The sequence below is a fragment of the Vigna umbellata genome, chromosome 10 (assembly GCF_029865625.1).
Source record: "Vigna umbellata cultivar VRB3 chromosome 10, Vumbellata_1.0, whole genome shotgun sequence".
NCBI lineage: Eukaryota > Viridiplantae > Streptophyta > Magnoliopsida > Fabales > Fabaceae > Vigna > Vigna umbellata.
In genome coordinates, this window is record NC_142174.1 from 7761986 (window position 1) to 7777940 (window position 15955).

At 34.5% G+C, this 15955-nt stretch overlaps 1 protein-coding gene across 1 annotated transcript; it reads right to left on the reverse strand.

Moving 5' to 3' along the window:
- Nucleotides 1-5127: 5127 nt before the first annotated feature.
- Nucleotides 5128-5853, reverse strand: LOC124843025 (uncharacterized). Its single transcript, XM_047319645.1, has one exon. It carries the CDS (start codon nt 5851-5853, stop codon nt 5128-5130), a length of 726 nt encoding a protein of 241 aa, XP_047175601.1.
- Nucleotides 5854-15955: the final 10102 nt, after the last annotated feature.

Consider the following 15955-nt stretch of genomic DNA (forward strand, 5'->3'; position numbering starts at 1 on the left):
TAGCCTCAATTGGCAGTACTTATACACTTAAACCAATAATTTGGACTTGCTTGTGCTGCCAAATTGAGTGTGAAGCAATCTGGTACAAATTGATTTTTCAAACACCAATTTCAGCACTTATATTTCTGAAACAAGTTGCTTTTCTTTGCATAAATGTTTACTGGTTTGGTACATCAATAATTGTGTGAGAATTGGTAGCAAAAGTTGCTTTTCTACTATTCGACACAATGACAGTAGTGCATTCTGATTTCTGCACAGCAGCAGCGTTGCAATTCTGAATAATAATTGACTTCTTGGTGGTTTGTGTGAGCTATCTTGTGGGTACTGATAACATTTGAAAAACTGTTATTTTCATGCTTAAAATTGATACTAAAAGTAACTTTTAACACTCATAAACTAGCTTGGAATCATGTTTTTGTTTATATTTTTGGAAATAAGAGAGCTGGACAGGTTTATGCTTGATTTCAGTGTTTTATGCAGGTTTTAAGGTGAATTTGATGAAAGAAGTGAAGAAGGATCGAGATGGAATAAGAAAAGAACTCAAAAAGTGCAAAAGAAGAGAAGCCGCAAGTACCGCTCAACACCAGTTTACCGCTGAGTGACACTAATGAACTCCCGTTGGCTCCGCTGAGTGGTGAAAATGCCGCCGAGGGAAAGAATCAACACACACACTTATGGCTGAGAAGTAGTTTGCTGCTGAGCGACACTATTTTGGACTTAGGCCCACTTTTCTGTAATATTTCGAATAATATATAAGCTTTTAGGAGTTCCTAGGGTTTGTATCTTTGGCTGGGAGGAAACAGAAACACATTTTTCACCCCTTAGGGGTAGGTTGGGAGATGGTGACGACTCTCCTCTTCTCTTTCTAGGGTTTTTCTATCTCTTCCATTCTTTCATTATTGTTCATCTAGTTTCACCATGAATATGGTGAACTAAAATTTGTATTGTTGTTGGAGAATCAATGTAATCTTTTGAAGCTCTCATATATGAAATCTGTGTTTAAACATCTTATTTTGAGATACATGCTTTCTTTCATCATTAGTTAGGGTTTTTCCTCTTTGCTCAAAGCATGCATTGTTTAACTCATTAGATGTCATGATTATTGATTTTGTCGATATGGGAACATACGGGGAAATCTAGATCCGGGCAAATTCTCCCAATAGCATATTGCCTAGACTTAGGGATATGAGGGTTGGCTGCCTTTAAGCTTTTGTGCTTCAGAATTAATTATTAGGGATGTTAGGAATTGTATGAACTCGTAATTAAGGATAGACTTTCTTGCAAGGTGATTTAGAGAGTGACATTGATGAAAAGAATGATGAATTCCTAAAGTATATGAGAGTGGATAAGATGAAATTGATTACCCCAACAACATACTCATCCATCTAATTCGTTCAAGTGTTTGTGTTCCTCTTTTCCATTGATCAAAACTCGTGCATACATGTTTACTTATTGTCTTCTGCATTTGAAACCTCAAGAATTTGTTCACAAGTCTTAAATAATTAAGAAATCCCATAACTAACTAGGTCGTAAGTCTGTTGGAAGAACGATACTTGGTCTTACCGAATTTATTACTTGATACGATTCGGTCACACTTGCCGATGATTAAACAAGTTTTTGGCACCGTTTTCCAGTGTTCATAAATTTGTCATCACATCTATTAATATTTATACATTGCTTTGCATTGCATTTGAATTTTATTAATATCTATACATTACACCAATATTTGATGCGTGTATGTAAAGAAATAATTAGCCCCGGTGTAGAATATAATAATTTGAAAAGGTTCAATCACCGGCCAAATGGTTGGTTATTATGCAGTAGATTTAAACATAATCTTCTTCAATTGAATTATCTATTTAGGCGATTTAGTGATGCTAGTGGAGTGGGATTTTAGATGGATGATGTTAACCTTTTTTTATGTTTACTTTTTGTTTCAGTGCTTTGAACTAGATGTTGTTTGCATACTTACGAGCTTAGCATCTAACCAAATTCTGTTTGTTGCTTTTTGGGATGTAAGATGGCATTAATTCTCTTCAGTTCTTTAACTGAAACAATTAAGAATGCTTTTCAGCCGTATTTTGCAGATCTGCAAGCTCTTCTACTCAAGTGCTTGCAGGACGAGACTAGCAACCGTGTTAGAGTTGCCGTGCTCAAGTGAGTTGATCTCTTTTATCTATCTAATTTTGTCCATACGCAGCAAACGTATGTTTCTTTATCTACTTTTTTTATTTTTATTTTTTTTCCACTTTGCTTTATATGCAATCATATTTTATTACCAATTGATTATAATACTACTTCCTTCCAGGGACAGCTTTGCACTAACTCTTTTTTGTTTATATTTTAGAATAATCCTCCCTAGCCCCCAACCCTGTCACCTAATTCCACCTCTTTTATTACCCTCTACTCCACTCTTATATTATTAACCCTGTTTTTCCTTTTTTGCTCTAACATGCTACATTTGTTTACACCATCACTCTTTTCCTGTTCCAAAACTTCTTCTCTTCATTCATAAATCAAATGGGTTTTTGCTTTCCATTACATATAAATATATTACTAAAAATATCTGGATCAATTGTTCCACTTAGTCATTATTTACCAATATATATCAAAATACAATTATTAGATCTAAATATCAGAAAAAACTTTCCTGACAAAGATACAAATACAGAAACTTCAAGTAATCAATTATATTAAAAGGAAAAAAAAATTTAATGGGGATTTCTTTCTTCTTTTTTAAATTGTAAAGAAAAATTAATGGCTAAAATTAATGCAATTGTATTTTGAAGCAAATAATCAGGGCTTGGATACATGCACAATAAGTTCTGTCTTAAATGTTGCTTTGAAGACAATTAATTATTTAGCTTTAATTATGTAAAATATTTATTTGAGGGAAATTGAAATTATGTTGTCAATTGTTTTTATCTTGAGTGCTAGCAAATTGTTCTAATTTCATTTTTAGTTAGTGAATGATTTCCATATTGGTCGTAGTAAGTTCATAGTTCAAATTATAATATGTTTCCTATCAATGAGAATTAATTTACTGCAACCAGCTCCCAGATTATGAATGATGTATGGGATAATCTGCAATTTTTGAAGTGAGTTACTATATTGGTATAAAGACATGACCTTAGTGACTGAATGTTCTGCATAGCAGTATTTTGCACTTGCGATCTTTGCAAGAGTAACACATGTTGCAATACTTGTTTTTTTATGAAGTTATTTAAAATTTATGATAGGAAGTAATCATGTATGTGTGATGTGCGTTACATTAATTTGGTATCTATAAGGAAGCCAATAGCTTATATTTTAGTTTTTGATTTTGGTAAGCTTCTTCTAAAATTGTTACCTATTCAACTAGATCTGCATATTATATATTTTGTCCTTCTTTTCTCTCTCTCAATTCATAAATTAGCATCTGTGATTGAATGTAGGACATCATTTGTTTATTACATAAATCAAACGTTATTTGTCTGTTATGCTTTTTTTGGTTATGTACATTGAGCTTGATTGTGCCGATTTTTCTTTTTGACAGTTGCATTTAGATTGTTTGACCTTACACACAGTGGATACATTGAGCATCACGAGGTGAGTTACTACTCTAGCATTCTGTGGTCTTTTATTCGTTTACATTTTCACCTATAACCACTTTTATAGTTTATGCTTCGTTCTTATTATTCATGAATTGCCTTCTGTGCTTAATGGTGCACTCAAGTTAAAGGAAATGGTGTTTGCTGCTCTCACTGAATCAGATGTTACAGTTCCAATGATGTTGTTGAAGCAATTCAGAAGAGCAAATAAAGCACAAAGAATAAAATAAATCGTAATCATAAGAGATTACTTATTAGAAAGCATAATGTCAAGAAAGTCAAGCCACCCAAGTACAGATTTCACCTAGTCCAGGGCCATCAGGTTACATGGGAATGAAAAAAGAGATAATACAACTGAGTCAAATCTAAAGCCAAGCCAAGTGGCATAGAAAAGAAAAGGTCTAGGCCTAGCATTACTGTTAAGTTTAATGTATGAACAGAACCCAATGCAAGTTGGTTAATAAAAATGCTCATACAGTTGTCAAAATTATCATTAATCCCATCTTAAACAAATAAAAAATAATCTATTATCACATTTTAGCTGCAGACAAGAATAACAACATAATTAAACTGATGAAAGGACACTAATAGATTGCAGAAATAAAATAGTCGATGTAGGAAACTATAATTTTGTTCTATAATAAACACATGTAAGAAGTTGTTGGCAGTCTTGTGGCATTCATGAAGCATTCATTTTCTGTTTGCTTTTTATAATGCTTTTGGTACATACCTATTGGTTAGCTATACTAGAATCTTATGGCATTCACGAATCATTTACTTTTCAATTGTTCTTTTATATTGCCAATGTAGTCCTTATAATGTACATATAATAATAAGTCTTGCAAGCATCTTATTTCCAGCACTAAATATATAATTTTTATTAATAAAATTTCATTTATGTAAATGTTATTTAACACTATTATTGTTTGAATCTGTAGGGATCACTGGCAATTGTTACTAATTCCTCCTCAACAATTTCTTGCAGTTCTCTTATGTTGATTGAACAAAAAACCTCGCACTTTAACAATTAAAAGTACACTAATATTGTAAGTTTTTTAATAATTTATTTGTTATGTACATTTTATAACTACCATATTAAGTCATTAATATTATAACTTGACTCAAACTATTCATTGGTAGATATTTGATGACACATCCCCTTTTCTCACCTCGTCCTTCATCACTGGATTTAACCTTCTCTATGGTTGAGCAACTGGTTTGTAATCATCCTCCATAAATATTTTGTGCATGCAATACGTCGGACTTATGCCTTTGAGATCTGAGATTGACCATCCAATAGCTCCTATGCTGGCTTTTAGTATCTCAACCAACTTTTCTTCTTTTTTAGGAGAGAGAGAATTACTGATGATAACTGGTTTATTCCCACCTTCTTCTAAGAACGCATACCTCAAGTGTGGTGGTAACACCTTCACCTCCAATTTGCTTTCCTTGACTTTTTCTTCTGTGTTGATCTCTTCCATCTTATGCAAAGGACTTCTTTCAACTCTTTCAAATCATTCAAGCACTCATCAATCAATTATTCTTTTTTCTCATTCAATTCTTCACAAGTGTCAACTAACGTCTCCTCCAAAAGAAAAATATCACTTGCTTTCTTCTCTTTTATCATGCAAATTTCGTCAAGAGTGTCAAGATGGAAACTCTCCTTGTCATCCTTTGGGTGAGACATAGCTTCAAAAACATTAAAATTTACTTCTTCATCTTGCACTCTCACCTTCAGTTTGTCGTTTTCCAATTCAATCAAAACTCTTGCAATCTTCATAAAAGGTCTCCTAAGAATAAGAGACACATTTACATCCTCCTCCATCTCCATAATAACAAAGTCCACAGGAAAAAGAAATTTGTCTACCTTCATAAGCACATCTTCAGCTACCCCATAAGGATATTTCAGAGATCTATCTGCTATTTGAAGAGTCATCCGAGTAGGCTTGAGTTCCAAACCTTTAATCTTTTCAAACATGGAGAGCGACATGAGATTGATACTGGCTTCTAAATCAATTAGTGCCTTTCCAAAAGAGATATTTCCTATAGTGCAAGGAATGGTGAAGCTTCCTGGATCTTTCAACTTGGGAGGTAGAAGCTTTTGTATGATAGCACTACAGTTTCCTTGAACTTCAATGGTTTCCTCTTCAATGTGCTTCCTTTTCTTAGTGACTAGCTCCTTAAGAAATTTAGCATATGAGGGCATTTGTTGCAAGGCTTCAGAGAAAGGTATGTTAATCTCCAATTTCTTAAAAATCTCCATGAAACGCTCAAACTGTTTTTCTTTCTCCTTCCTCGAATAATTCTTTGGGTAAGGAAGGATTTTTTCATACAATTCTTTCTTTTTTCTCTCATCCTCTTCCTCTCTTTTTTTGTTCTCTTCCCTCTCTTTTTCCTTTTCTTTTCTCTCAATCTCTTCTTTTTCTTTCTCTTCTTCTTATTTTTCTTTTTCACTCAACCTTTCTTTTTCTTTTCTCTATATTTTTCTCTCATCTAAAATTCTGCCACTTCTGGTAACAACAGCTTTGCACTCCTCTCCAGGGTTTACTTTCATATTACCCCCAAAAACATCCAGCTTCTGAATTATGTGACAGAGATGCCTCTTTATCCTTCTGAATGCTGCTTCAGTGCTATTATAATGAGAATCAGACGTCTGCATTAACTGTTGAAGTGTGTCATCCATCTTAGCCATTCTTTCTGATAGAGAGGGTTGTTGTTGTCATTTTTGTTGTCCGGTAGCTTGTCCATATTGACTTGGTCCCATATTTGTGTGGGGTTTCCACCCGTGATTGAAATTACCTTGTCCAAATTGCATCCTGCAAGCAACAACAACAAAAACCCTAGAAAACATTGTTAGCACAAAAACAAAAACAACGACACAAAACACAAATTAAAAATAAGACAAAAAATAAAAAATAAAAAATAAAAAATAAAAAAAATAAAAATAAATCCAAAGTTAATCAAGAATCATACAAATAGAATAGTTTAAATCGTGATTCCCCGACAACGACGCCAAAAACTTGTTGATGGATCGACAAGTGTACCGAATCGCACAAGTAACATAAAATGGTAAGACCAAGTATCATGTCCCGAGAGACTCTCGATACTAGACTGTCGTGTGATAACTTGATTAATTAAGACTTAAAGAAAACGAGATTATTGGTTTCAAATGCAAAAACAGAAAATTAAATATGACTGCAAGTTGATCGATAGCAGAATAGCACAATGATGAACAAATGTTGTTTAATATAAGATGAGTGTGTTGTTGGGGTTAGATTTCGCCAAGTTCCCTCTCATGTATGTAGGAATTCTTCTTTATGCATTAATGTTAACGTCACTCACTAAATCACTTAAACTCGATCCCTCGGCGAAATAAGTTTGTCCTTAATCACTAGTTCATGCAATTTCTAGCATTCCTAGTAATTAAATGTGAAAATCAAGAACTTTAAGACAACCAAGACTCATACTCTCATCCTTGAGAAATATTACTCTTGGGAGTAATTCAACAAGAACCTGAATTGTAAGGAACCTCCCGACACTCATGCAATTCATAAATCATGTTATTGAATGAGTTAAACAAAGCAAGCATTGTAATAGATGAATTACTCTAACAATTAATGAAAAAACATATATTATTAAGAATCAATCCAAATACATGAGAGTTCACAAGGTTACATCATTCCCCAACAAAAAATAGAGTTTAGTTCACCATATACATGGTGAGACTGGATGAACAATGAAGAAGAATGAGATAGAAAAAACCTAAAAGTAGAAGATGGAAGCTCCCGCATCCAAATCCGCCTCCAGAGATTGAAAGAGTGTGTTGTTGCGCTCCCTCTGCCAAAGATACCAAACCTAGGACGTCTGGGTCCTTTAAATAGAGCAAAAACAGAACAGAAACAAGGCCCAGTCCCGTGTCGCTGGCGCTCAAGCGCCCCACTTAGGGCGCCCGGGCGGTGAACGGTGGTTCCTAGCGCTTAAGCCTTAAAAAGGGGCGCCCAAGCTTCGTGCTAACGCTCAAGCGCCCAAAAGGGGCGCCTAGGCGGTGAGCAACACTCTTCTACGCTTAAGCCTCCAACAAGGGCCCCTAAGCTTCGTGCTTCTGAGGCTCAAGCGCCCAAAAGGAGCGCCCAGGCGGTGAGCGACACTCTTATGCGCTTAAGTGATAACGGTTGAAAAACCGTTATTTTTATACTTAATTTTGATATTAAAAACACCATTTTTGACTTAGAAGCTTGCTTGAACTCATGTTTTTGCTTTAGTTTTGTGAATAAGAGACTTGAGGTTATACTTGATGATTTTATCACTGAATTCCCTTGATTTTGTAGCCTAATTGAATGATTTGAAAGAAGAGTTAAAGTACCAAATAGTTGGAATGCAGAAAAGTCAACCACAATGTAGAAAAGTCAACCAAAGTGCAAAAAAGTCAACCAGTGCAGAAAAGTTAACCAGTGCAGTGTGGCTGAGTGCCAGTTTTGAGTGCCGCAGATATCGTTGAGCGCCATTTTGGCGTTGAGCGTCGACAACGTGGGCTTGGACCTGTTTTCTATTATTTTTAAGGGCTTGGACCTATTTTCTGTTATTTTTCTAGTCTATTTAAGGACTTGCACGTCCTAAGGAATGTATCTTTTGATGGCTTGAGCACAGAAACACTCTTTTCACCCCTTGGGGGTAGATTTAGAGATGGTGATGGCTATCCTCTTCTCTTTCTAGGGTTTTTTTTATCTCTTTCATTCTTTCATTCCATTGTTCATCTAGTTTCTCCATGATAATGGAGAGCTAAACCTTATTTATTGTTGGAAAAGATGTAACCTCTTAAACTCTCATATATTGAACTGATTCTTGATTATATATGCTTTACTTCATTAATTATTAGAGTTTTTCCTCTTTACTCTTTGCATGCTTTGTTTAACTTCAATTTATTTTAAAATATCGGTTTAACCTTTTTCTTTTATAACAACTTGTTTAATTTGGAAGACTTTTGAGTCAAACAAACTCTATTAATAATTTAAGTTAAAGTATTTTTGTGAATATTTAACATTTAAAAGCATTAAATCTATTTTTTTTAATTATACATTGAGAAATGCATAATTTAGAAACATTTATATTAAGTTTAACATATTTTGTAATTATCTTTACTTATTTTTTATTTCTTTTTCTTGAAAAAATAACAAAAATTTATATTTTTATAACTATTTTATCTTTGCTGTCTCAAATAAATCTAAACGTGTATTATGATATCATTATTCTAATAAATATCTAAATTGAAAAATTTTAAATATATTTTACTCATGAATTAACTATCTACTGTATTTCCCGCACATGGTCTTCTTTTTCTTTTTATCACTGAGGTGGAGAAGTATTTACTTGAAAGTGTAGGTTCATGACCTCTTATATTTAATTTTTTTTTAATTTGTATAATATTTTAAAATTTCTTTAGGCTAATTATTTTAGTTTAAGAGTTGGTTCAAAACAATAAATTTAAATATTGTTTGTTTGTTTTGAAACAAAAAAAAATTTACTTTTCAGTATAAAATTTTCTAATAAAAAAGCAATATCTTATGACAATGTATAAAATTTATGTACAACAGTGGTACAGAGAAAAACTTTCGCAAAAGTCAGAAATATGAACACCCATTTTGATTTTCTTCATGTTCAAACTAAAAATATATAATAATAATAATAATTATTATTATTATATATAATTATATTTCTCAAGTCACCAAAAACATCAACTTTCTTAAATGAGTGTAGGGGAGATTGTATATATCACTCAGATTATTTGGGAATTGGAAAAGGATACACTCTACAATATTTTAGCAATTATTAGATAAACTAGAAATTCTACAACTTGTATTTATTACTATTTTACAAAGTCCAAGTAATTACTTATCAAGCAAAATAAACTTGAAATCCTCCAATAACATAAAAGAGAGACAGAATGAATAAAGACTACCATAATGTGTCACTCAGCACCACGATTCCAGTCAATCCCTTATGCTGTGTTCACTTCTATGGATGACACTATTCACATGAATTTGCGAAGAATGATTTGCGATGAAATCTCTGTTCACATTGATAAATTTGAAAGGAAGGAATGGAGAGTATTTGGAGGATGCAACGCTTTTTGAATCTTTGCTGATGGGAAAAGATTTGCACTGATTATGGGTGAAAAACCCATTTTATCCCTTACAAAATGAGACAAGAGTAAAATAGATGATGGAACTCATTCCAAGTAACTTGTATCTGATTCCAAACTCCTGTATCCAATTATAATACTTTGTACTCGGTTCCAATCATTCATGTTCAATTCCAATGCTTCAATGAACTTCAATCTACATTATACTTAATAATAATAATAATAATAATAATAAAAATGATAATAATAAAAATAATAATAATAATAATAAAAATAATTATAATAATTATTATTATAATTATAATAATAATAATAATACAATTTTTTCATGTTAAAAATTAATTTTTATATTTTTCTTTTTTAATATTTTTTACAATTATATAATATTAACAATTATAATTTTATATAATTTTATATTACTTTAATAATTAGGGGTATTTTGGTAATCTTTAATTTCTATCAATTAAACAATTTTTTTAAAACTGTCACATCAATCAAATCCTACACTAATTCTCACAAACTTTATCTCTAAATCCACTCTCAATTACCTTCCACTCAAATAAACACAAAATTTTTTTTTCTCAAATTCTCTCAAATCACTCAATCACTCTCCTCCAAATCATCTCCCCCAATCACCCCAAATGAACACACCAAAAGTTGCTAAATGTATTGTCAATGATACATTTATCCTGTGTGTTGACTCATCAATATATTGAAAGTAAGCAAGTCTCCAACTTCTCTTCAACAACAAGCTTCCCGTCACAGCCCAAAATCCAATAAAATAGCCAAGTGCAATGACACAGTAAAACCACAGTTTCTCTACTTTATCCTCTTTGTGATCTTTTTCTTCATCTTCATTGCCTCCTTAGAAATCATCATCAAAACACTTATTCGGAAGTGGAGGTCCACACATAAACGTGTTTCCACCATAAATAGAAGGATCCTCAAGGGTTGATAATTGAGGTCCTTGGGGGATTTGTCCTGAAAGGTTGTTGTAGGACAAGTTTAAGTAACTTAACCAAGTTAAACTAGTTATGCTTTCTGAAATTGCACCAGAAAGTTGGTCATGAGAGAGGTCAAGAGATTCTAGTGATTTCATGTCTCCAATTCTTTTGGGGATATGTCCTGACAAACGATTATGTGATAGATTTAGGCCATGCAATGCACAAAGTGATGTTATTCCTTCTGGAATATATCCAATCAAATTGTTATTTGACAAGTCCAATGTGACCACGAGTTTTAGATTTCTGGTATACTCAAGTTCTCTTCCTTTCATGACCACTTGTTCATACCATTCAACAGATCTACTAGGTTGATTTATAGAAATATTCTTTTTTGAAGCCATACATGTGAGACTAGTCGTCAACTTATCAAATTGAGAATCAATAGAATCGATCATAGGTGCCTTCCTTTTCGAGCCTCGTGAGGATGAAGTCCCACCAGATGGGACGGAAGGCACAGATTGAGTCTGTCCCGGACTATATTCATCGACAGATGGAGGAGGTGATGGTGAAGTTGGGTCTCTATACCCTGTCCACTGAGGTTGTTCTGGAATGTACTCAATATTTTGATTCAAATCAACACTAACATGAGGACCAACCCGTTGTCTTCGAGCTTGACGAGCGGTCCGAACACCACTCCCAGTAGCTCGATCAGCTGCCCTAACTCGACCATTAAATCGTAGTGTTTTATACTATTAACTCTCCACTTTGCTGTAGTTGGCCGCGACTGCAACAACAAACAGATTAAACACACTGCTTCATATTATGTATAATAAGGATCGTTAAAAATGTAAGTATTTTTATAAATACCTGAATCAGGTCAAGCCAGACTTTGTCCTCAGCATCAAATGTCATACTTACCGGATTCGACGCAAATTCACTCAATCCAGAAAACAAGTCATGTACCTCACGCCATTTATCTTTCAAGATTTTCTGACGATTTTTAACATTATTTTTTGTAACTGCGACATACCCAGCGCTATGAAGATGATCAACTATGTTACTATATGCTTGGGTTGTCCAGCTTCCGTCAACCCTATTACCGATTCGTGATTCCTCGATCATACAGTGTAGTAGACGTGCATCCATGTCCTCTGTCCACTTCATGAACTCTCTAGTAGGACCAGAGGACGGAATGTCGGCTGCCTTACCTTTATTCATTTTATACCTAATGAGTCAAGAAATATGTAACAAGTTAACATTAAACATCCTTAATATTATGTTGTTCTCATACACATAACAAAAAATATGAAAATACAATAGAATAAAATACAATAACTACGATCCTTGGTAATCTCGCCACATATGATCGGCTATACAATCCCTAATACTACTACCAATCCTATGGTCCTCTTCTCTAACTTGAGATGATGAAACATCATGTTCTTCCCTTTCATTCAATTCGTTATCAACTTCATCGAGTAATGAGTCATCGTGATCCACGCCCCGAAGGAAGTTGTGTAATATACACCAAAAGTTCTTTCAATTACATTTCTCAATGATGAGTGGCGATGATTAAACAACTCCCATGCATTTTGTGGTCCTCTGCGTGTATATTCTTTAAGGTGATATCTTACGCCTCTATATGGAGTCAAAATTGTGCTTTTCAACACGAATCCTGCATCACCGAGGTAGTCTTTTCCTACAATTTTGCACATACAAAGGTAATTAGTCACTACTAAATAAGTTCATGCACATCGATTGTTTACACACTGACCTTGGGGGATAACCAACGGATCATCTCGATCAAGAGCATTTTTTAAAATTCTTGAATCGGATGCAGTGCCTTCCCATCCAGCAAGAACGTATGTGAATTTCATGTCAAAATCACACGCCTCAAACACATTTTGTGTTGGCCAATCTTTTCTTCCTCGAAATCTCGGAGCTTCACACCTTGGAACCCTTACCCTAACATGAGTACCGTCTATGGCCCCTAAACAATCCTAAACATAAAAATATTAACTCATCATATGTCTCAGAATTTGTTATCATCCTTTGTTGAAATAACATTAACAGATGTAATCAAATCACTACCTTAAAGTACGGATAAAATCGATTGTTGTTCAACTCATGTGGATGAACCTCATTTCCTGATGGTTGAATTAGAAATTCTGATTCTAAACTTAAGATAGCGTCCAACACATTGTGAAAGTCTTTGCTAACCGTCGAACCTGATCGATGAAAGAAAAAGGCCACACTACGATTCTTAACATTATGACCAATTATATGAAGAAATTTAGCAACTTGTTCCTCCACGGTCGACCGAATGGCATCCTTCACTAACCTAGTTGATCTTACTCTCTCACAAAGATTAATAAATGCCTCTGGACCCATCCTAATAATGTCACGGCACCGATTAGTATGCACAAGATATGACATTAACTGCTCCCTACGACGGTCTCTATCAGGTAGGTAATTGCTTACACTACTGGAATCACTGAAGTACATATTCAAGATACTCAATGCGTGTCCAACAATGCATAACATTGTTATTGCCGCCAATGATGTGGTTATTTGTAAGTGTTGACGTATCATTGCGATAATCTTGAAGTCTACACCAACCACATCATCATCTACATCTTCGCGGTCCAAATATGATAAATCTATATATTCTTCCATCTATATTTACTTAAACAATTACACATACTACAATCAAAATCAGGCATTACAATATTCATTAAACATAATTCATAAATACATTAATACATTCAAATAATCATTATAAATAAACAACAATAAATACCATCACACAACGTCAACTTCTCATACATTTTTTTTACTAAATACATATGCATATAACAAATGATATCCAGGTTTGAAAAATTAACACATTCATATACTAAATAACATTGAAATATAAATGACCATAATATATTTCATTCATACATTCAAACTTGTAAATGTACACATAAGCACCACTGATTCAATCATTGACATATATATATTACATCCAAAATCATGTAAAACACTTACCTCTTGAAGACGTTCAACACGTATATGCACACTTCAATATGGTTTCAGCAACAGATTTCCAGAAATGAGTGTCACAAGCTATTTTCGTCAAATCACACAACCAATTTGATCTTAGATGTAACTTGCATTCAAACCTACAAATATAATCATATTCGTATATTAGTTAACAGCCCCATTTTTCAATGCTTGTACATCACTGAAGTCAACTTTCAATGTTACATTAACTTTAGCCAATATCCACAAACTTTACGCGTCCACCACGATCACAGTACGTCCAACCACAGTCAACACCTGCATGAAAAACACACCGTTAGACCTCATCGTCTTCCACCCACCATGCACTTATGTCTGTCTCCCACTTCGCGCAACAACCAAATGCAAAGTCAACACTCTTCCATGCATTGCAGCAGCTTCGGTGCCCTCCAGTCACCAACATACACCACTTTATCATGTCTCACTGCATCCACGAAGGGATGAGGTCCTCATTATGTAAGTATTTGGTCTCTGGGAACCATGGCCGCCCCCTGACTTCTTACTGGAGTAGGTCTCCATACCCTTACTTTCGGTTTTCTGGAAACTGCCTAACCCTTTATGATATGCCCCCTCAACCCCGGATCTAAGACCACCTGAGAACATCCCTATAGCGTTCGGACTGATAACCCATCCACAACCAGGGCTCTCCAAACAGCTCTTCAAGTTTGAACGTAGAGCTGTAACTAAAAAACGCATATGCTGGAGGGGTCTGTAATCGGTTACCACTTTACGTAACCGATTACAGAAATGCACACATTCTTTCACACCACTATAACCGCAAAGCCCAAGCTGTAACCGGTTACGCACTGTTCATCATCTTCTCAAACACGCCCATCCACTTTCTTCATCTTCAACAACCACCTGCTGCATTCCACCAACACGCAGAACGTCCTTCTTCCTCTTCCTCTACAACCCTGCAAATCAAAACCAACAATATGTGCTTCGATAAACGATTTTGGTATGTTACTAACCTAACCACTTTCTGTTCTTCGTCTCAGCAAAACCTTCTTCTCTTCCTCGTCTGAGCTTACACAGCGGAGCACTCTCTCTTCGCACACACCTTACAACACTATCAAGCAATGTAGTAAGCTTCTTACCACTCAATAAATAACATCAACTACCCACAACCAACCACATATCAATTCCCACCAACGGGTCAATGGCACTTATCTTTACTGCACTTTCACTGTGTGTAGATGCAGGAATCTTTCCTGTTGAATGCCTGTATGAAGCACTGTATAGCTCAGGAATATTTCAGTGCCCACGCCCCCACGCCAACCTAAGCATTCTCATGTATGCACAGTGTAAAGCAAATTGTTGACTGTTTTCTATTTCTTTAATATGTACCCCTTCACCATGTAATCGGTTATCCTTCATGTAATCGGTTATTTGGTGCACTGTGCTATGGAATTGGTATTCATCTGCATAGGATTTACTTATGTGGAATTTAATATAAAGGTCCGGGGCACACACGATATTTCACCTAAAATTAGTGCAAATCTTCTCACTTCCACGGGTGATCAAAACTGGATGAATCCCACAAATCCGTCTGCGCTTTTCCTCGCTAATCCTCTCATACGAACACGACGATACCTTCAATTCTTCGCTTTATAATTTGCATGAACAGTAAATTCGGTTCATGCGAACACAGCGTAAAAGCCTAAAGTAGAGTCAATCTCCAACTAAAGTCGTTGAAAGCATAAATTGTTTCCATAGTATGGAAAAGTTTGCACTATTAAAATCGATGAAAAACTATTAACATATTTTTTTCGGTGTCTTTTAAATATTTCAACACATGTAGCCAAATTAGAACAAATTCTTTAAAGTGTTTTTAGATCTGATGCTTGTAAATTTATGTTTGTTGTATACACGTAAAACTAAGTATGTTTAAAAGAAAGCTTGTACGCTGTAATTTTTTCTTACTTTCTCCCTTGCGCGAACTTCACAATTGACATGGAAAGCATTTGGTGCATTTTAAGGCTATCGCTGTTAACCTAAATGTGCGTCTTTTACCATTATCTTGTGTGGTGCATTGAAAAACATTTTTCTTTCCGAATATTTTTCTGACTTAAGTTTCTCCTTTAGATCTACGAACATCCTGTGTATTTACTTTCATTTTTTCCAACACTTAGGAGTTCAAATTAGAAACAAAGAACTCCACGAAGAGTAAGTCCAGCCCATCAAAAGATTAAAGCTGACTATTAGGCCAACCTCTATCT

Bases quoted from the DNA above. Each gene is read 5' to 3' on its own strand.
- LOC124843025 (XM_047319645.1), bottom strand. From the start codon at position 5,853: ATGGAGATTTTTAAGAAATTGGAGATTAACATACCTTTCTCTGAAGCC.